Source organism: Bubalus kerabau, chromosome 8, assembly GCF_029407905.1.
Source record: "Bubalus kerabau isolate K-KA32 ecotype Philippines breed swamp buffalo chromosome 8, PCC_UOA_SB_1v2, whole genome shotgun sequence".
NCBI lineage: Eukaryota > Metazoa > Chordata > Mammalia > Artiodactyla > Bovidae > Bubalus > Bubalus kerabau.
In genome coordinates, this window is record NC_073631.1 from 77,100,480 (window position 1) to 77,119,817 (window position 19,338).

Sequence of the window (19,338 nt, forward strand, 5' to 3'; positions counted from 1 at the left end):
TACAGCCCTCAATATGATTCAGCAGAGCATCACTTTCTAGAATAAGTGCATGAAATTTCAATTGGTTCAAGTTTTAGGAAGCATACATAGTAAGTCCAATGAGGTTATTTGACCTAAAATCTCCCAAAGCTCTCACATCCCTAATTTCCCCCTATCAATCTGCTACAGACATCTGCCATTTCAGCACAAGATAGTGAAGAACTTAAGTTCTGTTATGAATTTGTTCCTTATAAGATATATATCACTATGAAATAGCCTCCACATAGATTTATCAGAAAATTTCCAATGGGACCACTACCTTAGTAGTGACATTTGAAATAAATAAGGATTTTTGCCTATTTAATGGAAGGAATGGGGAATAATCATTTTCTGTATAAGATTGCTGCTGAGAAGGTAGATTTGGGTTCAACATCACTTTAGAAGTCCTTGGAAAATCAATAAGGTACAAGGGAAGGGTACACATTTTGAAGACTTATTTATATTTCAGTGAATCCTAGAGCTGACATTTGAATGTAGGAAGTCTTTCAGCAACCTTACTTTTTATTCACTCATTTACTAAAAACTTGACTCCTTTGCATTTGCCATCATATATACCTTAGTAATTTTTCTCTACCAAGCATGCTACTAATACTTTTTGCCATATTTGGACTTTCAAATCATAATGACATTAAATATGAGAAATATATTCTAAAGAAGAGCAATTTCTAAAATTGGCATCCAGACTTTGTGAGTTCACAGAATATTCATATTTTAATTTCTTCATTTCTAGAAAAAAGAGAATAAAATTAGTTCTACCCATTCTCACGTAAAAGGTGTGAGGATTAAGCTTATCCTAAACTGTCTCAAGCTTCTGAAGAAAAATGATATTGTATAACCAAGTTATTCTACCTTTATTTCTCAATTTTAATATAAAATCATGACCCAACAAAAGAAACCAAATAGCTAATTAATCAACTAGAGTCAAGCTACCCTCTGAACACTGATGATTACCATTTACTTTAACTAAAATTCTATTGTTAAACTCCTACTCTCTGTATGTTTTGCTTCCATGATTATATTTTATTTTCTCAGTGTTAACATGTAACAGCTATGATCAATACTTCCAAAGACTGTTCGTATCTAAAAATCAATACATTAAATCTTATAATTATCATCAATAAAAATCAATTAGAAAACTAAATTAAGAATCATTCATTTAACTATTTCTATTCTCTTTGATAGGCATTAGTAAATGGCCTTTCATGATATTCTGTAGAGAAGAGACAGGAAGCAATATTTGAGAAGCAGCTGATTTTTTATAAGGTGTCAAATGAGTGATGTCTCTCCCTCCCTCCCTTCCTCACTCCATTTTGTCCATCTTCTTTCCTTCCATCTGTCTTCCTTCATCCTTTCAGAAAATCCTGCCATGTTTACTGAGTTGAATGAAGGAAGGTAATAGGAAATTCTTTTGTAAGAAAGAAATTCTTCTTTTAGAGAAGAAGCATTTTGGTGCCCAGAAAGCAATTAGTGGAAGTAACCACAGAATTAGGAAAGCGGGCTGGCTTGGTGTGACTAATGAGAAAGGGCAATATATGAAGGCAAAGGACAATTACCAGAGCAGACAGGAAAGAAATGATTACAAATAGGTCGGCCAGAGAACGTATCAAGGAAAGTTGATTTGACTGAGCTTTGCTCACTGTGAGAATTTTCTAGGTAAGTGTCAAACGGGAGACAGAGGGGTAGATGGGGAAGTGAGAGGAGCTAGTGAGGTTTTGACCATGACTAGCTGGATTTAGTTATTTAAAGTATGTGCCTATGGATGACCCTTTGAATCTATTTGTCACTTCCACTGTATCTCTTAAGGTATTTGATTTAGGCCATACCTGAATGGTCTAGTGGTTTTCCCTACTTTTTTCAATTTAAGTCTGACTTTTGCATTAAAGACTTCATGATCTGAGCTACAGTCAGCTCCCAATCTTGTTTTTACTGACTGTATAGAGCTTCTCCTTCTTCAGCTGCAAAGAATATAATCAATCTGATTTCAGTATTGATCATCTGGTGATGTCCATGTGTAGAGTCATTTCTTCTGTTGGAAGAAGGTGTTTGCTATGACCAGTGTGTTCTCTTGGCAAAACTGTTGGCCTTTGCCCTGCTTCATTTCCATGTATACAATTCAAGAAGCAACAGTTAGAATGGGACATGGAACAACAGACTGGTTCCAAATAGGGAAAGGAGTACGTCAAGCCTGGATATTGTGACCTTGTTTATTTAACTTATATGCAGAGTACACCATGCGAAATGCCAGGCTGGGTGAAGAACAAGCTGGAATCAAGATTACTCGAGAAATATCAATAATCTCAGATATGCAGATGATAACACCCTTATGGCAGAAAGTGAAGAACTAAGGAGCCTCTTAATGAAACTGAAAGAGGAGACTGAAAAAGCTGGCTTAAGACTCAACATTCAAAAAATGAAGATCATGGCATTCAGTCCCATCACTTCACGGCAAATAGATGGGGAAACAATGGAAAGAGAGACAAACTTTATTTTCTTGGGCTCCAAAATCACTGCAGATGGTGGCTGCAGCCATGAAATTAAAAGACAATTGCTCCTTGGGAGAAAAGCTCTGACCAACCTAGAAGCACCTTAAAAAGCAGAGACATTACTTTGCCAACAAAGGTCCGTCTAGTCAAGGCTATGGTTTTTCCTGTGGTCATGTGTGGATGTGAGAGTTGGACTGTGAAGAAGGCTGAGCACCGAAGAATTGATGCTTTCGAACTGTGGTGTTGGAGAAGACTCTTGAGAGTCCCTTGGACTACAAGGAGATCCAACCAGTCCATCCTAAAGGAAATCAGTCCTGAATATTCATTGGAAGGACTGATGCTGAAGCTCCAATACTTTGGCCACCTGATGCGAAGAACTGACTCCTTGGAAAAGACCCTGATTCTGGGAAAGTTTGAAGGTAGGACAAAAAGGGGATGGCAGAGGATGAGATGGTTGGATGGCATCACCAACATGAGGAACATGAGTCTGAGCAAGCTCCGGGACTTGGTGTTGGACAGGGAAGCCTGGCGTCCTGCAGTCCATGAGGTCCCAAAGAGTCGGACATGGCTGAGTGACTGAACTGAACTTATGGGTGACCCCAGGTCTGCAGATGTTCATCTCAGCCAGAAGGAAGCTAAAGGGCTATAAGAGGACATCACCATGGCCGACGGTGATAGGATCACCTGAGACAAGTTTGGAGAGAAAAGAGAATAGAAATAAAATATATTACTTTCAAAACTACAGCAACAACTTGAAAGTTATTTTTGTAAATGTCAAGAGAAAAATAGCTTAACAGCTGTTCCTGCCTGTAGGAGATGACACAAACCAACTCTCAGGAGTAATTTCTCAGGGAGAACTTGCCCTACACAATAGGAGTTTACCAAATGATCAACTTTATTTTTTGAAACATTTTTGAGTCCTACAAATGAACTTGAAAGATGCTAAAGGGAAACCTCACCTCAATGGAGTTCAGTTCAGTCCAGTCGCTCAGTTGTGTCCGACTCTGCAACTGCAGCATGCCAGGCCTCCCTGTCCATCACCAACTCCCGGAGTTCACACAAACTCACATTCATCGAGTTGGTGATGCCATCCAGCCATCTCATCCTCTGTCGTTCCCTTCTCCTCCTGCCCCCCAGTTCCTCCCAGCATTAAGGTCTTTTCCAATGAGTCAGCTCTTCACATGAGGTGGCCAAAGTATTGGAGTTTCTTTTAGCATCAGTCCTTCCAATGAATACCCAGGACTGATCTCCTTTAGGATGGACTGGTTTTTAGGAGCCCAGAAAGGAAATCTCTCATCATCTACCATCCTGAGTTAATATAGACGCCAACTGAAAGAGACATACATACCTAGCATCTGTGGCAGGGAGTGATACTACTTTACTAACACAAGCAGGGAAAGAAAGATCCCCTTGCCTGGCAACAACTCAGCCAATGAGAAGCTGTCACAACTCAGTCAAAGAACAGGTACCATACTTCAAACTCCCAGTTTCCACCTATGGACTTCTTGATTATAACAGCCCCTCCCAATTTCCCCTTTTCCTACATAAAAGCATTTCTCTCTTTTTTTCTTAATAGTCTTGTATGATGTTCACCATAACTACATGTCTCATATTGCAGTTTTTGCTGCTTCTGAACAAACCCATTTTGCTGGTAAAATAACTGGCTCATTGTTTTCAATTAATGGGACAAAACAGAAACCCTCAATTGATCTTTATAATATTGTTCTATTAATAACCTGATTATTTTAAGAAATAACAGTTCTCAGATGCTGCAAATGAGATTAGCACAAAAGTTAAAATTAACAGACACATGACTTCACATGACTTTATACTCAGTCTTAAAAATCTCAAATCATTATAAAAATCACATTTATAGTACATACGTGCATCACTATTTCTAATAAAGCTTCTTGTAGTATTACACTAGATTTCTGATGGGATGATCCTGATGGTGATTTTATTCAATAGGGGCTTATAAATGTAATACCCTTATAGTCCCCATAGATCTAGAGCCAGCAGTCAGAATTTCAAGTCCAAAGACCAAAAGTTCTTAGTAACTTAGAGAGATTAATCTTTCTGTGTACATCCTGCTAACTAACTATGCACAAGACTGATCAATGTACTTCCAAGCATTATACCTCAATGACTTTCATTATTATAGAACAGTAGTCACATTATTTCAGTGATCCCTGCTTCCAAGACTTCCTTTAGTCCAGATTCAACAAGGCCATGTTTCACAATGATTAAGAGCTCAGACTTTGAGTTGTGACTGGCCCACTGTGAATCCCAGCTCTGCCACTTACTAACAATTAGGTCTTGAGCAAGTTTCTTAGTCTCTGTGGAATTGGGTCCTTTCGTTTGTACAATGAGGTTAATAATGACTTCTACTTCAGAGTGCTGTTAAAAGAATTCAATGAACAGATACATATAAAGCACCCAGAACACTGTCTGGCACATAGAAATGATCAACCACTTGGAGTTGTTATTAGCAAGATTATTGGGAGCACATGTGTTTTCAGCAGAAGCTTGTTAGGTAAGCATGAAATAAAAGATCCAGGGCAACGAGGTGTTGATAGCAATAGTATTAAATTTAATTTCTAGTAAAGTTAAATCAGCAAGTTTGTTTTTATCTCGCAAATTTAGAGTCTTCCTTGGTATAGCAGTATTCACTCAAACATCAAGTAGATCTTCACTTTCTGAATCTCTATTCTACACTTCATTGGAATCATTCCTTTTTTAGATGTGGTGATATCACTGATTAAATGCCATTCAAGCATGATCCCCTTGGGGTTTAGAGACATTATATATTGATGAAATTAATTCATTTATCAGAGTTTCAGAAGCACTGTTACAGCTACATCATATCCTGTCAGATGCTGAGTTCGAGGGTATAGGAAACCCTATCCATGCCCGGCTGCATTGCCACCTTAGCCCAGAGGACTTCACATGCGATAGGCAATTTCAGCACTTTTCTCATATGCCACTTAACATGCTGCCCTGCTCTTCTTCCTTTACCTGAAGGCTTTAAATAATTACATTTTAAAGTCATTGGCAGAACTATGTTATTAGGTAATAGAGTAAGTGGTTGCCTAGGTATGTCCCTGTGTCCAATCAGACTAATCATAGTAAAAACCATACTTGTCTCCTGAACCTTCCAAATCTTTTTGGCCATGCCCTTCTCACTTTTCTAAGTATCTGTTCTAATCCCAGAGACCAACTCATTTTACAGGGCTTAATCCTTAGGACAGAAAATGTTTTATACATTAATGATTTAAAGCAGTTGTCTCCAAGTATTAGCATGATGCATCCAGTCATTAAAAACAAAAAACTGAGCATATCTCCCCAATATATGTGTTTTTATACATTAATGCTATGCAGGTACTATTGGATATCTGCATGTGTGAATGCTCAGTCATGTTTGCGACTCTATGGACTACAGCCTGCCAGACTATTGCATATACTGTTATTTAATTAAAATATGAACAGGTGTTTGAAAGGATGAGATAACCAAATATTAATGCAAAGTATAACATTTTACTTTTACATCCCACTAAATCACTTTGTACATATCTCAGGGAGAATATACCCTGATTTAAAGAACACTGCTGAAGATTGATAGCACATACTAGGGCTTCCCAGGTGACTCAGTGGTAAAGAATCCCCCTGCCAATGCAGGAAATGTAGGAAACCCAGTTTTAGTCCCTGGGTCAGAAAGATCCCTGGTATAGGAAATGGCAATCCACTCCGGTATTCTTGCCTGGAAAATTCCATGGACAGCGGAGCCTCGTGGACTACAGTGCATAGGGTCATAAAGAGTTGGACACGCATGAGTGACTGAGCATGCAGGCACTATAGTGCAGTTCCTAAATTTAAAAGTCAGAAAGAGTTGAAGATGCAACTCAGAAATCATGCTAGGATAAATGGGACACCTCTTCATTACTACCTAGTGGAATAGACATCCAGGTTCCCTGTTTGGCCTCTGTTGATATTCAGGGTAGGGGGGGTGGATTTTTCATTACTATTGGGCAGGCGTGGCTGTTCTGACTCCCCACAAGGTATCCGCCGACATCCCTGGCAGGGATAGTTTGAGGTGCCTTGTTATTGCTCCCCACATAGCCTTCCTTGACACTGTGGAGATAAGAGGATAGCCTTGTTATGGCTGTGTGGTGGTCAGAGTCCTGATTTTTCACTTGGCCTCCCCTGACAACACCCTAGTAGTGAGCGAGAAAGGTGCCTCATTCTTCCCAGATGGGGATGCAAGTCTGTTTCACTGAGCATTCTCTAAGAACACACTAATGGGGAAATGGAAACACGCCATTACAGCAGGACAAGGGCTGACACCTAGACTTCTCACTTGGCCTTTGCTTGCATGGGTGGGGATGGGACAACTATGTGCGTGTGTGTGTTTCCTGTGGTGTTTGGATGTTTGGGGGTGGCTATTGGCTAACATTTTTCTGCCTTGCAGGCTACCCCTTTCTTGGTCCTCAGATTTGAAAGCATAGACTTTTATTCAGCCATTTTTGTCTGTGCCTGTTGGCACTTAGAAGTTACCTATGTGTTCACTGAAATTCTGAGATGTATGAGCCAACAAGAAACCCAGAAACCTAGCCAGCATGGTTGTTCTGCTCTGCTACAGTCTTCTTACAATGTTCCATGCATAATATCCAGGCTTTTCAGTTGTTCTTAGCAGGATGAAGCATTTGTTTTACATCAAACATTTAACCTTCCTCTGTCTCAATTTCTTCATGGACATACTGCAGTAATTATGTTGGGCTTAGAGAGTAGTTTAAAAATTATAGATAATATATTTCTTTAAGTTAGCTTGGTATGTTATATATTCTCCAAGGACAACTGTGTAAAAAACGCATCTAAAAAGAGTGCTAGTTGTAGAAATCAATCAGAGTAGTGTTATTTCTGGGAAATACTATGCTCACCTCTCTGGGCTGCATTATACACTCTCTACAGAGAAATATTCATAGAAAATATTTCTAAGAGTGCTAGTTACACACATAAATACTATAGTATTAAAAAAAAAAGTTTGCCTTGAGCATACCTAAGTACAAAAAAAATTTTAAGAGAAAAAACAACTATTATTATTATTACACCAGTGATAGTTTCCATGTTTTCCATTTTGACATCAATAATTAATAATGTTACAACTAACTAAAGCAGTTACTGGATGTACCTGTGAAAAAAGAAACTGGTGAAAGAGAATAACAACAACAATACTTTTGTGGGTGCTGTGAAGACTAGATAGAGTCAAGTTAAAATATGAGTTAAACAAAATTCTAGACAAAAAAGGAAGCTGCAGTGATTATATTGATTATTAGCATTTATAGTAATAGTACAAAAAATTATAAACTATATTAGTTTGGCCTTCCTTTTATAACTTTAAAGTCAATTACATCCCAAGAAACAGTCTGGTCCCTAGAAATAATTAAAAATCAGTTAAATCACGTAAAACTTTTCTCGAGATTACTCTCAAGAAAGTGCTAAAAATAAGATCACATTCATAATGGAAAAAAAGGGGAAAAAAAATCCTCCTTCCCCTTTCCTTTGTCTCAGGTACCTCAGCTGCCTCTAGAGTCTCCTGTTGACTGACCCCCCCCCCCACCCCCAATGCTTGTTACATATGTATCATTATTTTCTTCCAAAAAGAAAACTCTAGCTTAAATACTTTCTTTTCCAGTTTCCTTTAGGACAGACTCTACAAAGTAAAGGAGAGGCAGTAAATTCTCATCTGTCAAGATTTCCCTTTGCATCCTCCTCCTCATGCAAATCCCAGGACTTTTAATGCTTTAGTTATAAGCAAGACACAAATGTAAATTTCTTCCTGCTGCTGTTAAGTCACTTCAGTTGTGTCCGACTCTGTGCGATCCCATAGACGGCAGCCCACCAGGCTCCCCCGTCCCTGGGATTCTCCAGGCAAGAACAGTGGAGTGGGTTGCCATTTCTTTCTCCAATGCATGAAAGTGGAAAGTGAAAGTGAAGTCGCTCAGTCGTGTCCCACTCTTAGCGATCCCATAAACTACAGCCTACCAGGCTCCTCCATCCATGGGATTTTCTAGGCAAGAGTACTGGAGTGGGGTGCCATTGCCTTCTCCGAAATTTCTTCCTACAATGAGGCAAAACTTCCATTGCTTTTGAGCAGGGTTTTGTTATGTATGAGTGTTTTAAACTTTGGAATAAGTCGAATTTAATTTTTGACTTTACTACTTTTTAACTTGGTACCTTGGGACTCTTTGTTCTCAGCAAAATCTTATATAAAAATAGAGAAACTAGTGATAGAGAGTTTCTAAAAGATTAGATGAGTTAGTATCTATAAATAACTTACTGTCATAGAGGAAATGCTAATAAACATGTCTATTATAATACTTGATTCCTTTAAATCACACTGGTCTAATTGGGCACTTTTTTTTTCTATTTGAACCAATTAAGGAAATCAAATAGATTGGAAATCAATAATTGTATCCAAAAATCTTGCATGGCAAGAATTTATTTTTAATTTATCCAAATATAAGAACTTGATGAAATGAAGTATTTGTGACCAAAGAACTGCCCCTTCAATAGATGAACAAATGAAACAATCCTCGACTAGTGGGTACACTGGTGACTTCCGTGGGACAAAGCCACCCTCACTACAACAGCAGACTACATAACACAGAGAATCCCTTCCAGTCTCAAGAGTACATAGACCTGTGACTCATTCTACGTACACACATATTTGATGCAAAAAAAAAAAAATGCAGATGAGGAGGTTCCACAGTTATTTGGAAGTTAGTCAGCTGAGAGCAGCTGACCAGTATTCCAATCATCACGGGAATGGTAAGGTATCAGTCACACTATTTATGAACAATCAAACTGAGCTGATAACCTTTATTAATTAAAAAAAAAAGATTTTACTTATTTAAGGTGATTGAACTAGGTAAATCTGTTACTGTGATATCATACAGGTAGGGCTTTAAAATTACTAAAATATCATCAGTGAAAATGATGAGGACTTGGAGGCTGATGATCAGAATAATGACAATAACAATCAGAGAGATGTCCTGAGTAGACTTCAGGTGTAACTGCTTAGACAATCAAATTAACCTCATAACTCATTTTTTTTTTTCCTGTGAACTTATTCACTGGTTATATTGAATGTATTACCTTGTACAATAGAATACCCACTGCTGCACAATCACAGGATAAATGATCAAGGAGAAAGCAGGCCATGAGTAAGGGAAGGTGAGAGCTAGCCCTGATGCCTCCTCTGCTTCCTCCCTTTAGGAAAACAGTAAACATTATAATACATAGTACTAGGGAATCAAGGTTACCAGATATGACTTAAGGGCACTTTTATACAGCAAAAAAAATAAAATAAAATTGTATTTTCTTATCAAGGTGATTGTGTGAGATAATGATAATTTAATTTCAGTCCATTTATTTATTGTCTATAGACTCAGAAATAACCTCCTTCTCAAAATTCACTCTCAACAAAGTCAGCAGGCAGATTTCTCACAGTTGCTCTCAGCGGTTTTCAGATCACTCAAGTGAATTACTGAAAACAATGGATACTGAGAATAAAAGAAAAATGATTGCAGAGAATAGAAGTTGATAGCATTGAAATAAAAACCTTCCAGTGGGGCAGACCTGTGTGGAACTGCCTGTCTTCACATATTTCCCCACGGAGAAGAGTGAAGAATGGTTTGGGCTGTGGGATGCATTTTAAAACTGTGAAATAAAAGGATCATGTATCAAACCAAATTGTGTTGGCTTAGAGACATATTACATCTGTGCACAGTTTTGCATTCCTTAGAATATTTTTCATATTTATTCATTTACTTTAACTTCTCCTCCCATAACATTTCTCCTCCTCAGACAGATAAGATAGATAATTTGTTGGTTCTGACTCAGTAACACATATATCTAAACTCCTAATCACTTAAAATTCTTAATGAATTCCGAAAAATAACTGTAAATTATTTCCCGACATCATCATAATTACTGAAATATTTTGTAATTCAGTGTGTGCTGCATTATTCTTGGACAATTCATTCAGGACATCTATTACTCAACCACCCAGAATTTCCATAAGTCATTTGTTATTGTCAGGACACAAACAAAAGCCTTATACTGCAGATATACAAGGAATCCATGCCAAGAGAAAGCTGGTGCCGCTATTTCCAACACACAACCACTAGACAGAACTATTTAAGACTAAACACTGAAAAGTCTTGGATACAAATAACATTACACAAGGAGCTCTGCTTATGTGAACAACATTGTTAGAAAGATGAACAGGGGTTAAAGGTAGAGAACTTGTAAATAAGGAAACAGTAATTTTTGAAATGAATTTAAATAAACTGTTGAAATAATGCCATTTGTAGCAACATGGGTAGACCTAGAGATTATCAGACTAAATAGAGTAAGCCAGTCAGAGAAAGACAAATATCATATGATGTCACTTATTATGGAACCTTAAAAAAAATACGGATAAACATTTCCAGAAATAGACTCAAAGACATAGAAAACAAATTTATCCTTACAAAAGGGGAAATGGGGAGTGGGCAGAGGTTGGGATTAACATATATACACTAAGGAAGTAAGCTTTAGTTGCTCAGTCATGTTTGACTCTTTGCAACCCCATGGGTTACAGCCCACCAGAATCCTCTGTCCATGGAATTTTCCAGGCAAGAATACTGGAGTGGGTTGCCATTTTCTTTTCCAGGGGATCTTCCCCTGGATGATTTGTATTTAGGAGGATTCAAAGTTTCCCTCATCCTGATTTATTTTGCGTGATTAATAAAAGTAAACACATAATCAAGAGTTGTGATGGATGTATACATGAATTCACTTAATCCTATACTATTCTCATATTCTCCCCCACTTAATTCTTAAACTGTTATTATTCTCATTGTTCAGATGAGGAAACTGGGCCACTGAGGACTAAATATGATACCAAAAGTCACTCAGTCAGGGAGAGATGAAGGCAATATTTGAATTTAGGCAGTCTGTGTTCAGACTCCTTCACAACACTCTGATGCTTGGAGACTAGCATAGACAGAGAAAATCCAGGACCCCCACAGCTAACACTGAATATCAGACAAACAACAAGGCTCTTTTAGTATAAGTATGTTCTTAAAATCATATACATATACTTTTAAAAAAGACCTGTGTTTTAATCTGATATTCAAATGTAACTGAATATTCTGTTATTTTCATTTGCTGAATCTGGCAACTGTCTTGGGGACTGTCACTGCCTGACTTTTCTGAATAATCCTTCTCAAGCATGGTCTCTGTGACCCTCAGCAGTGGCTTGTCAATTACCAAGACTTTCTCCATCACCCTAGGTTACCATTTACCTGCCTGCTAAATGCCAGCGGTTTTCAGAAAGTTATTATACTTTCTGTAATATATATAAATTGTATAATATATATATAATTCAATATTATACTTCAGGAGTTGGGAAACTCTTCCTGAAAAGGGCTAGAAAATAAATGTTTTATTGTGGGTCATATAGTCTCTTTCTCAACATTTCAACTCTGCCAGGGTGGCAGGAAAACCACAGATAATACAAAAAACAGATGAGTGTGGCTATGTTCCAATAAAACTTTATTTACAAAAACAGGCAGCAGGCCAGGAACACTCATTTACTGATCCCTGCCACAGGCTCTTCTGGCAGACTTGGTGAGGTGTATGCACTATAGTCCCGTGGACTGCAAGGAGATACAACCAGTCCATTCTAAAGGATATCGGTCCTAGGTGTTCATTGGAAGGACTGATGCTGAGGCTGAAACTCCCATACTTTGGCCACCTCATGCGAAGAGTTGAGTCATTGGAAAAGACTCTGATGCTGGGAGGGATTGAGGGCAGGAGGAGAAGGAGACAACAGACGATGAGATGGCTAGATGGCATCACCCACTCGATGGATATGAGTTTGAGTAGACTCCGGGAGTTGGTGATGGACAGGGAGGCCTGGCGTGCTGAGATTCATGGGGTCACAAGGAGTCAGACACAACTGAGTGACTGAACTGACTGATTCATGCGCCATCTGAAAACAATCAACCCAACCAAAGGCACCACAAGAACATAAGCTCTCTGCAAGTTATCTGCTGTTCAGCAAAACAAATAAACAAACAAAATCTCCCCTCAGTATCTCCCAAAATAAAGCTAGATTTTATCTCACTTCTGATCATGTCATCAGAGGAGAGGGGTCTGATAGATGACAATCTAAATGAAAGGTAGAACCTGGGTCTTGCAGCAGAAATTGTATGTGCTTCTGAGATGAAGATACCATCTATAATTACCTCCCTTCTGGTTTCCATTTCCTCCGCATGACTCAAGGAAGCCAGTGTCTTTGTATCTCTCATTTCGTCTCTTTGAGCCACATACTTGTGTGTGTGCAGTTGTAGCTCTTTTCTCACTGTCCCTGCCCCCTTACATTGAATTTAAATCAAATTCAAATCCATGATCTTTTGTATCCCCCAAATCTCATTGCTTGCCAAGTCCTTACTGACTGCCAAAACCAGGGACTTCCTCTGTTTCGTATCCTATTTGATTACTCTGCCAAGTTTAAAACTCTGAAATAAATGCTTCTCAAATTACTCTCCTTCCTTGGAATCTGAAAGTGAACTCTCACTTTCTGTTCTCACCTCAGTGACCACATTCTTAGTCTGCAATCATGGCCACCAAAAATTCTCTCTGTTCTTGGAATCTGTCTCCCCTCCCTGAGAATTTGTGCTGGCCCTGTGATTTATGCTGACCAATGGAACAAAGCAGAAAAGGCACCATGTCAGTGCCAGGCCTAGACCTTCAGAGGCCTGGCAGTTTCCACTTTCATCTCTGAAAGCCCAGAGCTACCATGACTGCTTTCCAGGAGATATTTACATGTTAAATTGTCCTAAAAATTTAGCAAACCAATATATCCTGTTATGGGCTAAAATGTGTCTCTCTGTCTCACCAAATTCCTATGTTGAGGCCCAGTACTTCAGAGTGTGATTATATTTGAAAATAGGACCTTAAATGGGTGATTAGGTTAAGTGAGGCTGCTGGGGTAGACTCTGATCCAGTATGACTAGCATCCTTTTACTTATTGTTTTCTCAGAATAATACTCTTAAAATTTTTATTACTCATGCAGTACATGCTTATTAACTTCCCTGGTGGCTCAGATGGTAAAGCATCTGCCTACGATGTGAGAGACCTGGGTTCAATCCCTGGGTCAGGAAGAGCCCCTGGAGAAGGAAATGGCAACCCACTCCAGTATTCTTGCCTGGAAAATCCCATGGACAGAGGAGCCTGGTAGGCTATGGTCCATGGGGTCACAAAGAATCGGACATGACTGAGCAATTTCACTTCACTTCACATGCTTATTAAGGAAAATATGGTTAACACAAAAAAATAGAAGGAAAATTGTAAATTGTGCTTCTAGTAACCAAGAACATCTCCATAGATATATTTAGATATATTTTCTTTACTCGAAGCACTTATAATAGATATCTACTATTTCCTGGTGGGTTAAAGTCCATGGGGTCACAAAGAGTCAGACAGGACTAAGTGACTAGCACACACACACATTATGTTTATTGAACACCTATATGTGTTTGGGGAACTTCCACCTTATGAAGCAGATCCTGACTCCTATTTTATTTTTTTCCTCTTTCTTTTATATATATATATATATATATATATTTTTAATTATGAAAGTATGATAACACATTTACAAGAGACTTGAAAAATACACTGTCCTTTTAAGAGGAGGACGTTTGGACACACACAGAGACACAAAGGATGTGTACAGATAGAGAAAGGACCGTGTGAGGACACAGGAAAAAGATAGTTTCAAGCCAATAGAGGCCTCAAAACAGTCCAAGCCTGCTGACACCTGATCTTGGGCTTCCAGGATGCAGTACTGTGAGAAATACAATTCTGTGACTTAAGGCACCCAGTCTGCTGTGGTCACAGCAGCCCTTGAACTAATATACATCCCAAACCTTGCCAACGAGTCCTAAACAGCACAACTTATTTGCAATCTACTTCTCCTCCAATACTGTACACTCCTGGCACACAGGACACCTGCCCACTTAACTACTATCCATTCTCCACTTAAACTCTAGCCACTATAATGCACTTATAACATACACAAATATAAATTCCAGACAGATTAACAATCCAAATTGAAACACTAGAATTTTAAGCATTTAAAAGAAATACAGGAGACATGTTTTACCATTTCAATATAGGGAAGAATTTTTAAAATAACAGAAATCATAATGAAAATCATGAATAAAATTGACTACACCAGAATAAAATATTTCAGTAAGAAAAATCTTACCATAAACAAAAGGGAAAAGTATCAGTAGTACATATAACTGATATATGAACAATACTTGAAAGTCACTCCGTCGTGTCCGACTCTTGCGACACCAGGGACTGTAGCCCGAAAGATTCCTCTGTCCATGGAATTCTCCAGGCAAGAATACTAGAGTGGTTTGCCATTTCCTTCTCCAGGGGATCTTCCCAATCCAGGAATCGAACCCATGTCTTCTGAATTGCAGGCAGATTCTTTACCAACTGAGCTAGGAGGGAAGCCCTGGATAATATTAAAAACTCATAAAAATAAGTAATAAAATTTAAAATCCAACTGAAAAATGAGAAAAACAAATAAATAGGAAAGTCCACAGTAATGGCAATTTAAGTATATAATAAAATAAAACAAAAACTCATCTCACATGTAATCTAGGAAATAAAAAATGTAGACCCACACGGTTCATGCTAAGTCACTTCAGTCATGTCCGACTCTTGGTGACCCTATGGACTGCAGCCTGCTATTCTCCACTCTCTGTGGGATTCTCCCGGCAAGAATACTGGAGTGAGTTGCCATGTCCTCCTCCAGAAGATCTTCCTGACCCAGGGATCAAACCTGCATCTCCTGCACTGCAGGAAGCTTCTTTAGCCCTGAGCTACGGGGGAAGCCCAGACCACATTGTATATCATTTCAATTAATTTGATTCATAGTTTAAAAAACAAAAATAAAAAGACACATTCAAATATTGATGAAGATTTAACTGAGACACACATACACTGTTAAAGAGAAAACAAGTTGTCAATAAATTCAACAAATTTGAAAATATGCATATCCTGTGAAACAGCAACTACACTCTTGGTTTGGAGACAGATTCTCAATTACTGCTACAGGCTCAAGAATAGGGACACTGCAATCTCCAGACATTGTTGAGGCCACTGCCTCAGGTGAAATTTCACACAGATATGACTCGGAGGGGAAAAATAGATAATATTTCATACATTTGTAAAATTTTATATGAGCAAGAATCTTTAACAGTATTTCTTTGCTGTATTTCTCTAATATTTTAGGACATTTTAGATAAAATAAGAAAAGAATTAAGCTAAAAGAGCTCATAATATAATTGCAATATACGAGAACTGATTTTGATATCTGTGTTGGGAAAATCCCCTGGAGAAGGGAATGACTACCCACTCCAGTATTCTTGCCTGGAGAATCCTATGAACAGAAGAGCTTCGTGGGCTACAGTCAATGGGGTCACAAAGAGTTGGACACAACAGAGACTTTCACTTTCATTTCACTATACAAGAAGATGATCTTCCAGGTGGCACTGGTGGTAAAGAACTCGCCAGCCAAAGCAGGAGACAAAAGAGACACGGGTTCGATCTCTGGGTCAGGAAGATCTGGAGGAGGGCATGGCATCCCATTCCAGTATTCTTGCCTGGAAAATTCCATGGACAGAGGAGCCTGGCTGGCTGAAGTCCATGGGGTTGCAAAGAGTCGGACATGACTAAAAGACTGAGCATGCATACAAGAAGATACCTATAATAATACTCACTGCAGTATCACCTGTCATAGCTAAAAGCTGTAAACAAGCCAAATATTCTTTACCAAGAAAATGTATTAATAACTTCTGGCACAGTCACATATGGAATGTTAACAGTTAAAATAAATACGCTAGAGTTGCAAAGTTCAGTATGATTAAATCCCCACAGTTTTAAATTAAAATGCATTCTTCAGAATTGTATCTGTAATAATGCTAGAAAAAATTTTAATATGATATCAGTACTTTATATTTTTATCACTATCTAACACAGCAAATTTTCAAAAACTTTTTGGGAATGATCAATGCCAAGGTCATATAGTAAGAGTGATTCATCCTAATGAAAGAGTCAAGGGGAGAAGACTGGAGAGGCATGAAGAGAGGTTTTTCAGTCTACTGTATCTTTAACATATTATTTTCACTCAAAAAACAATAGAATGAAAATGTGACAAAATATTTAGAGTTGGTGAAACTGGGTAGTCATGTTTTATTTCATATCTGAAATATTTCCAAAGACAGAAAGGGGAAGGGAGGGAAGATAGAGGGAGACACTGAAGGAAGCTAATCTTAGGAAGTTAAACCAAAGATAAAGGGTATTTATATCAGAAAATTTAGACATAAAGTCAGTTTAACTTTAGTTATCTGTATTCTTTTAAAAGTTCATATTTGATTTTGAGCTTATCCTGAGAAACATAGTAAGGCTTTGAACCAAAAATCCTGAGAGCTGATCTTTTGTAGATCTTTATATCCCATATCACCAAGTTTTCTAAAACCATGGTTTTCTAAAAACTATGGTAACTATGAACTACCTATGAGTGTTAAATTCAGAGAGAAGGAGGAGGAGGGAGAAGGGGAGAGTGTGAGGGTGTGTGTGTGTGTGTGTGTGTGTGTGCCTTCTGCAATTAATATATCTGTTAACATTAAAATTGTTTGCTCATAGGTATTTTGACCTAGGGTTTCCCTGGTGGTTCAGTGGTGAAGAATGGCAACCCACTCCAGTACTCTTGCCTGGAAAATCTCATGGACAGAGGAGCCTGGTAGGCTACAGTCCATGGGGTCACCAAGAGTCAGACATAACTAAACAACTTCTCTTTCTTTCTTTCAGTGGTAAAGAATCTGCCTGCCATTTCAGGAGTCACCAGTTCGATCCCTGGGTCAGGAAGATCCCCTGGAGAAAGAAATGGCAACCCACTCCAGTATTCTTGCCTGGGAAATTCCATGGACAGAAGAGCCTGGAGGGCTACAGTCCATGGGGTCACAAAACAGCCAGACATGACCTGGCCACTAAACAACAATTTTGACCTAAGCCTTCTGCATTTAGGTCACATTTTGGTAGAAAAACTGTATGTTATTCTTTGGCATCATCATTAATTGCTCCTTGAACTGCAAGGAGATCTGACCAGTCCATCCTAAAGGAAATCAGTCCTTAATATTCATTGAAAGGACTGAGCTGAAGCTCTAATACTTTGGCCACCCGACGTGAAGAACTGACTCATTTGAAAAGACCCTGATGCTGGGAAAGATTGAAGGCGGGAGGAGAAGGGGACAACAGAGGATGAGATGGTTGGATGGCATCGCCGATTCATGGACATAAGTTTGAGTAAACTCCGGGAGTTGGTGACAGACAGGGAGGCCTGGCATGCTGTAGTCCATGGGGTCGCAAAGCATCAGACACGACTGAGCGACTGAACTGAACTGAATTGCTCCATTGATATCCTTTGGTTATTCTTGTTCTTTTGCACATAATAGTTTTCATGTTTCATCTACCTTCTTACCAGTACTGTTGACTCATCAGTGTATCTTCGTGATATTCAAGGTTGATAACATATTTGTTACTAAACATTCAACACTGTAGCATAACCATTGTTTCCATTACTGCTTCCCAGATTTATCTGTAAACTCCCTGAGAGTGCACACCAAGATTCATTCTTGTGCAGGGCCCCTGAGTCTACTTCTGACAGACATCTGGACAGCCTGAGTTTTCATAAAAGTCTCATGAATGCCCTCTCAAGTTAGTTTCCACATTAGTTTATTCATTCATTTAGGATAGCTTATCTAGTTGGCCAGTACTCTATCTTAATGTGTTTTTGTGACCTTTCTTATCTCTTATTCCATAATTTTAATTCTGATTCCTACAATAAGCTCTCCTTCATCTGAATTTCTATAGCACCTGTTCATAAATTTGGATTTGATGTTCATTATGACAGTTACACATTTACATACACAAGTTTGATCTTTTTGGAGGGCAGAAGCTACTCTTCCTTTCCTCTTCATAGCCACAATGACCCAAGATTTCTCCAAGTCCCACCCTAACCATGTGCACTGAACTAACTCAGGGGTATTCTTCACAAAGTATAAATTTAGTCTTCATTCCACAATCTCTAGGTCCAGGATCTCAAATTTTTATGTTAACAAGTAAACTAGCAGAGTCTTACAAAAAATTGACATACAAGATAAAAAGAAATGAAGACTATATTATAAATCAATTGTTTATACCAAGGGCTTTATACATGTTTACCAAACTCTATCTAATAATAAGTATCTTGAAAAGTATACAATCCATATTTTAAATATGGGAAATTGAGATCTAGAAAGTGTATAGCATACTCTTTGGAGTCATATCACCAGGGTTCAAATCTCAATTCCATCACTTAATACCTATGTGATTTAAGGGCAAGGTTTTAACATTTCTGTGTCAATTTCTTATTTTAAAGTGAGTCAAGTCACTCAGTCATGTCCGACTCTTTGCAACCCCATGGACTGCAGCCTACCATGCTCCTCCGTCCATGGGATTTTCCAAGCAAGAGTACTGGAGTGGGTTGCCATTTCCTTCTCCAGAGGATCTTTCTAACCCAGGGATCGAACCTGGGTCTCCCGCATTGTAGGCAGACAGCAGCTATCTTATGGAAGTGCTGTGAGGATTAAATGAGATGAATAGAGCTCAGAGAAAAACGCCCAGCACACAAAAGTCCTCAATAAATCTTGA

General features: G+C 38.5%; 1 protein-coding gene across 29 annotated transcripts in view; it reads right to left on the reverse strand.

Annotated features, from left to right (window-relative positions):
• LOC129659367 (uncharacterized) overlaps positions 1-19,338 on the reverse strand; it is a 382,363-nt gene that overhangs the window by 179,265 nt on the left and 183,760 nt on the right. For 2 of the 29 annotated variants that reach the window (XR_008718037.1, XM_055590638.1), the window contains exon 3: positions 14,221-15,097. The exons of 20 other annotated variants lie outside the window; for them this stretch is intronic. Coding sequence is in view for 4 of the 9 variants with exons in the window: in XM_055590638.1 (XP_055446613.1) it covers positions 15,084-15,097 (14 nt within the window). In the remaining 5 variants the exon portion in view is untranslated. Of the gene's footprint in view, positions 1-2,846; positions 3,207-9,384; positions 10,239-12,537; positions 12,559-14,220; positions 15,098-19,338 lie in introns of those variants that run through there. 7 more of the 29 variants (XR_008718035.1, XR_008718036.1, XM_055590619.1 and 4 more) reach the window with 7 other exon arrangements.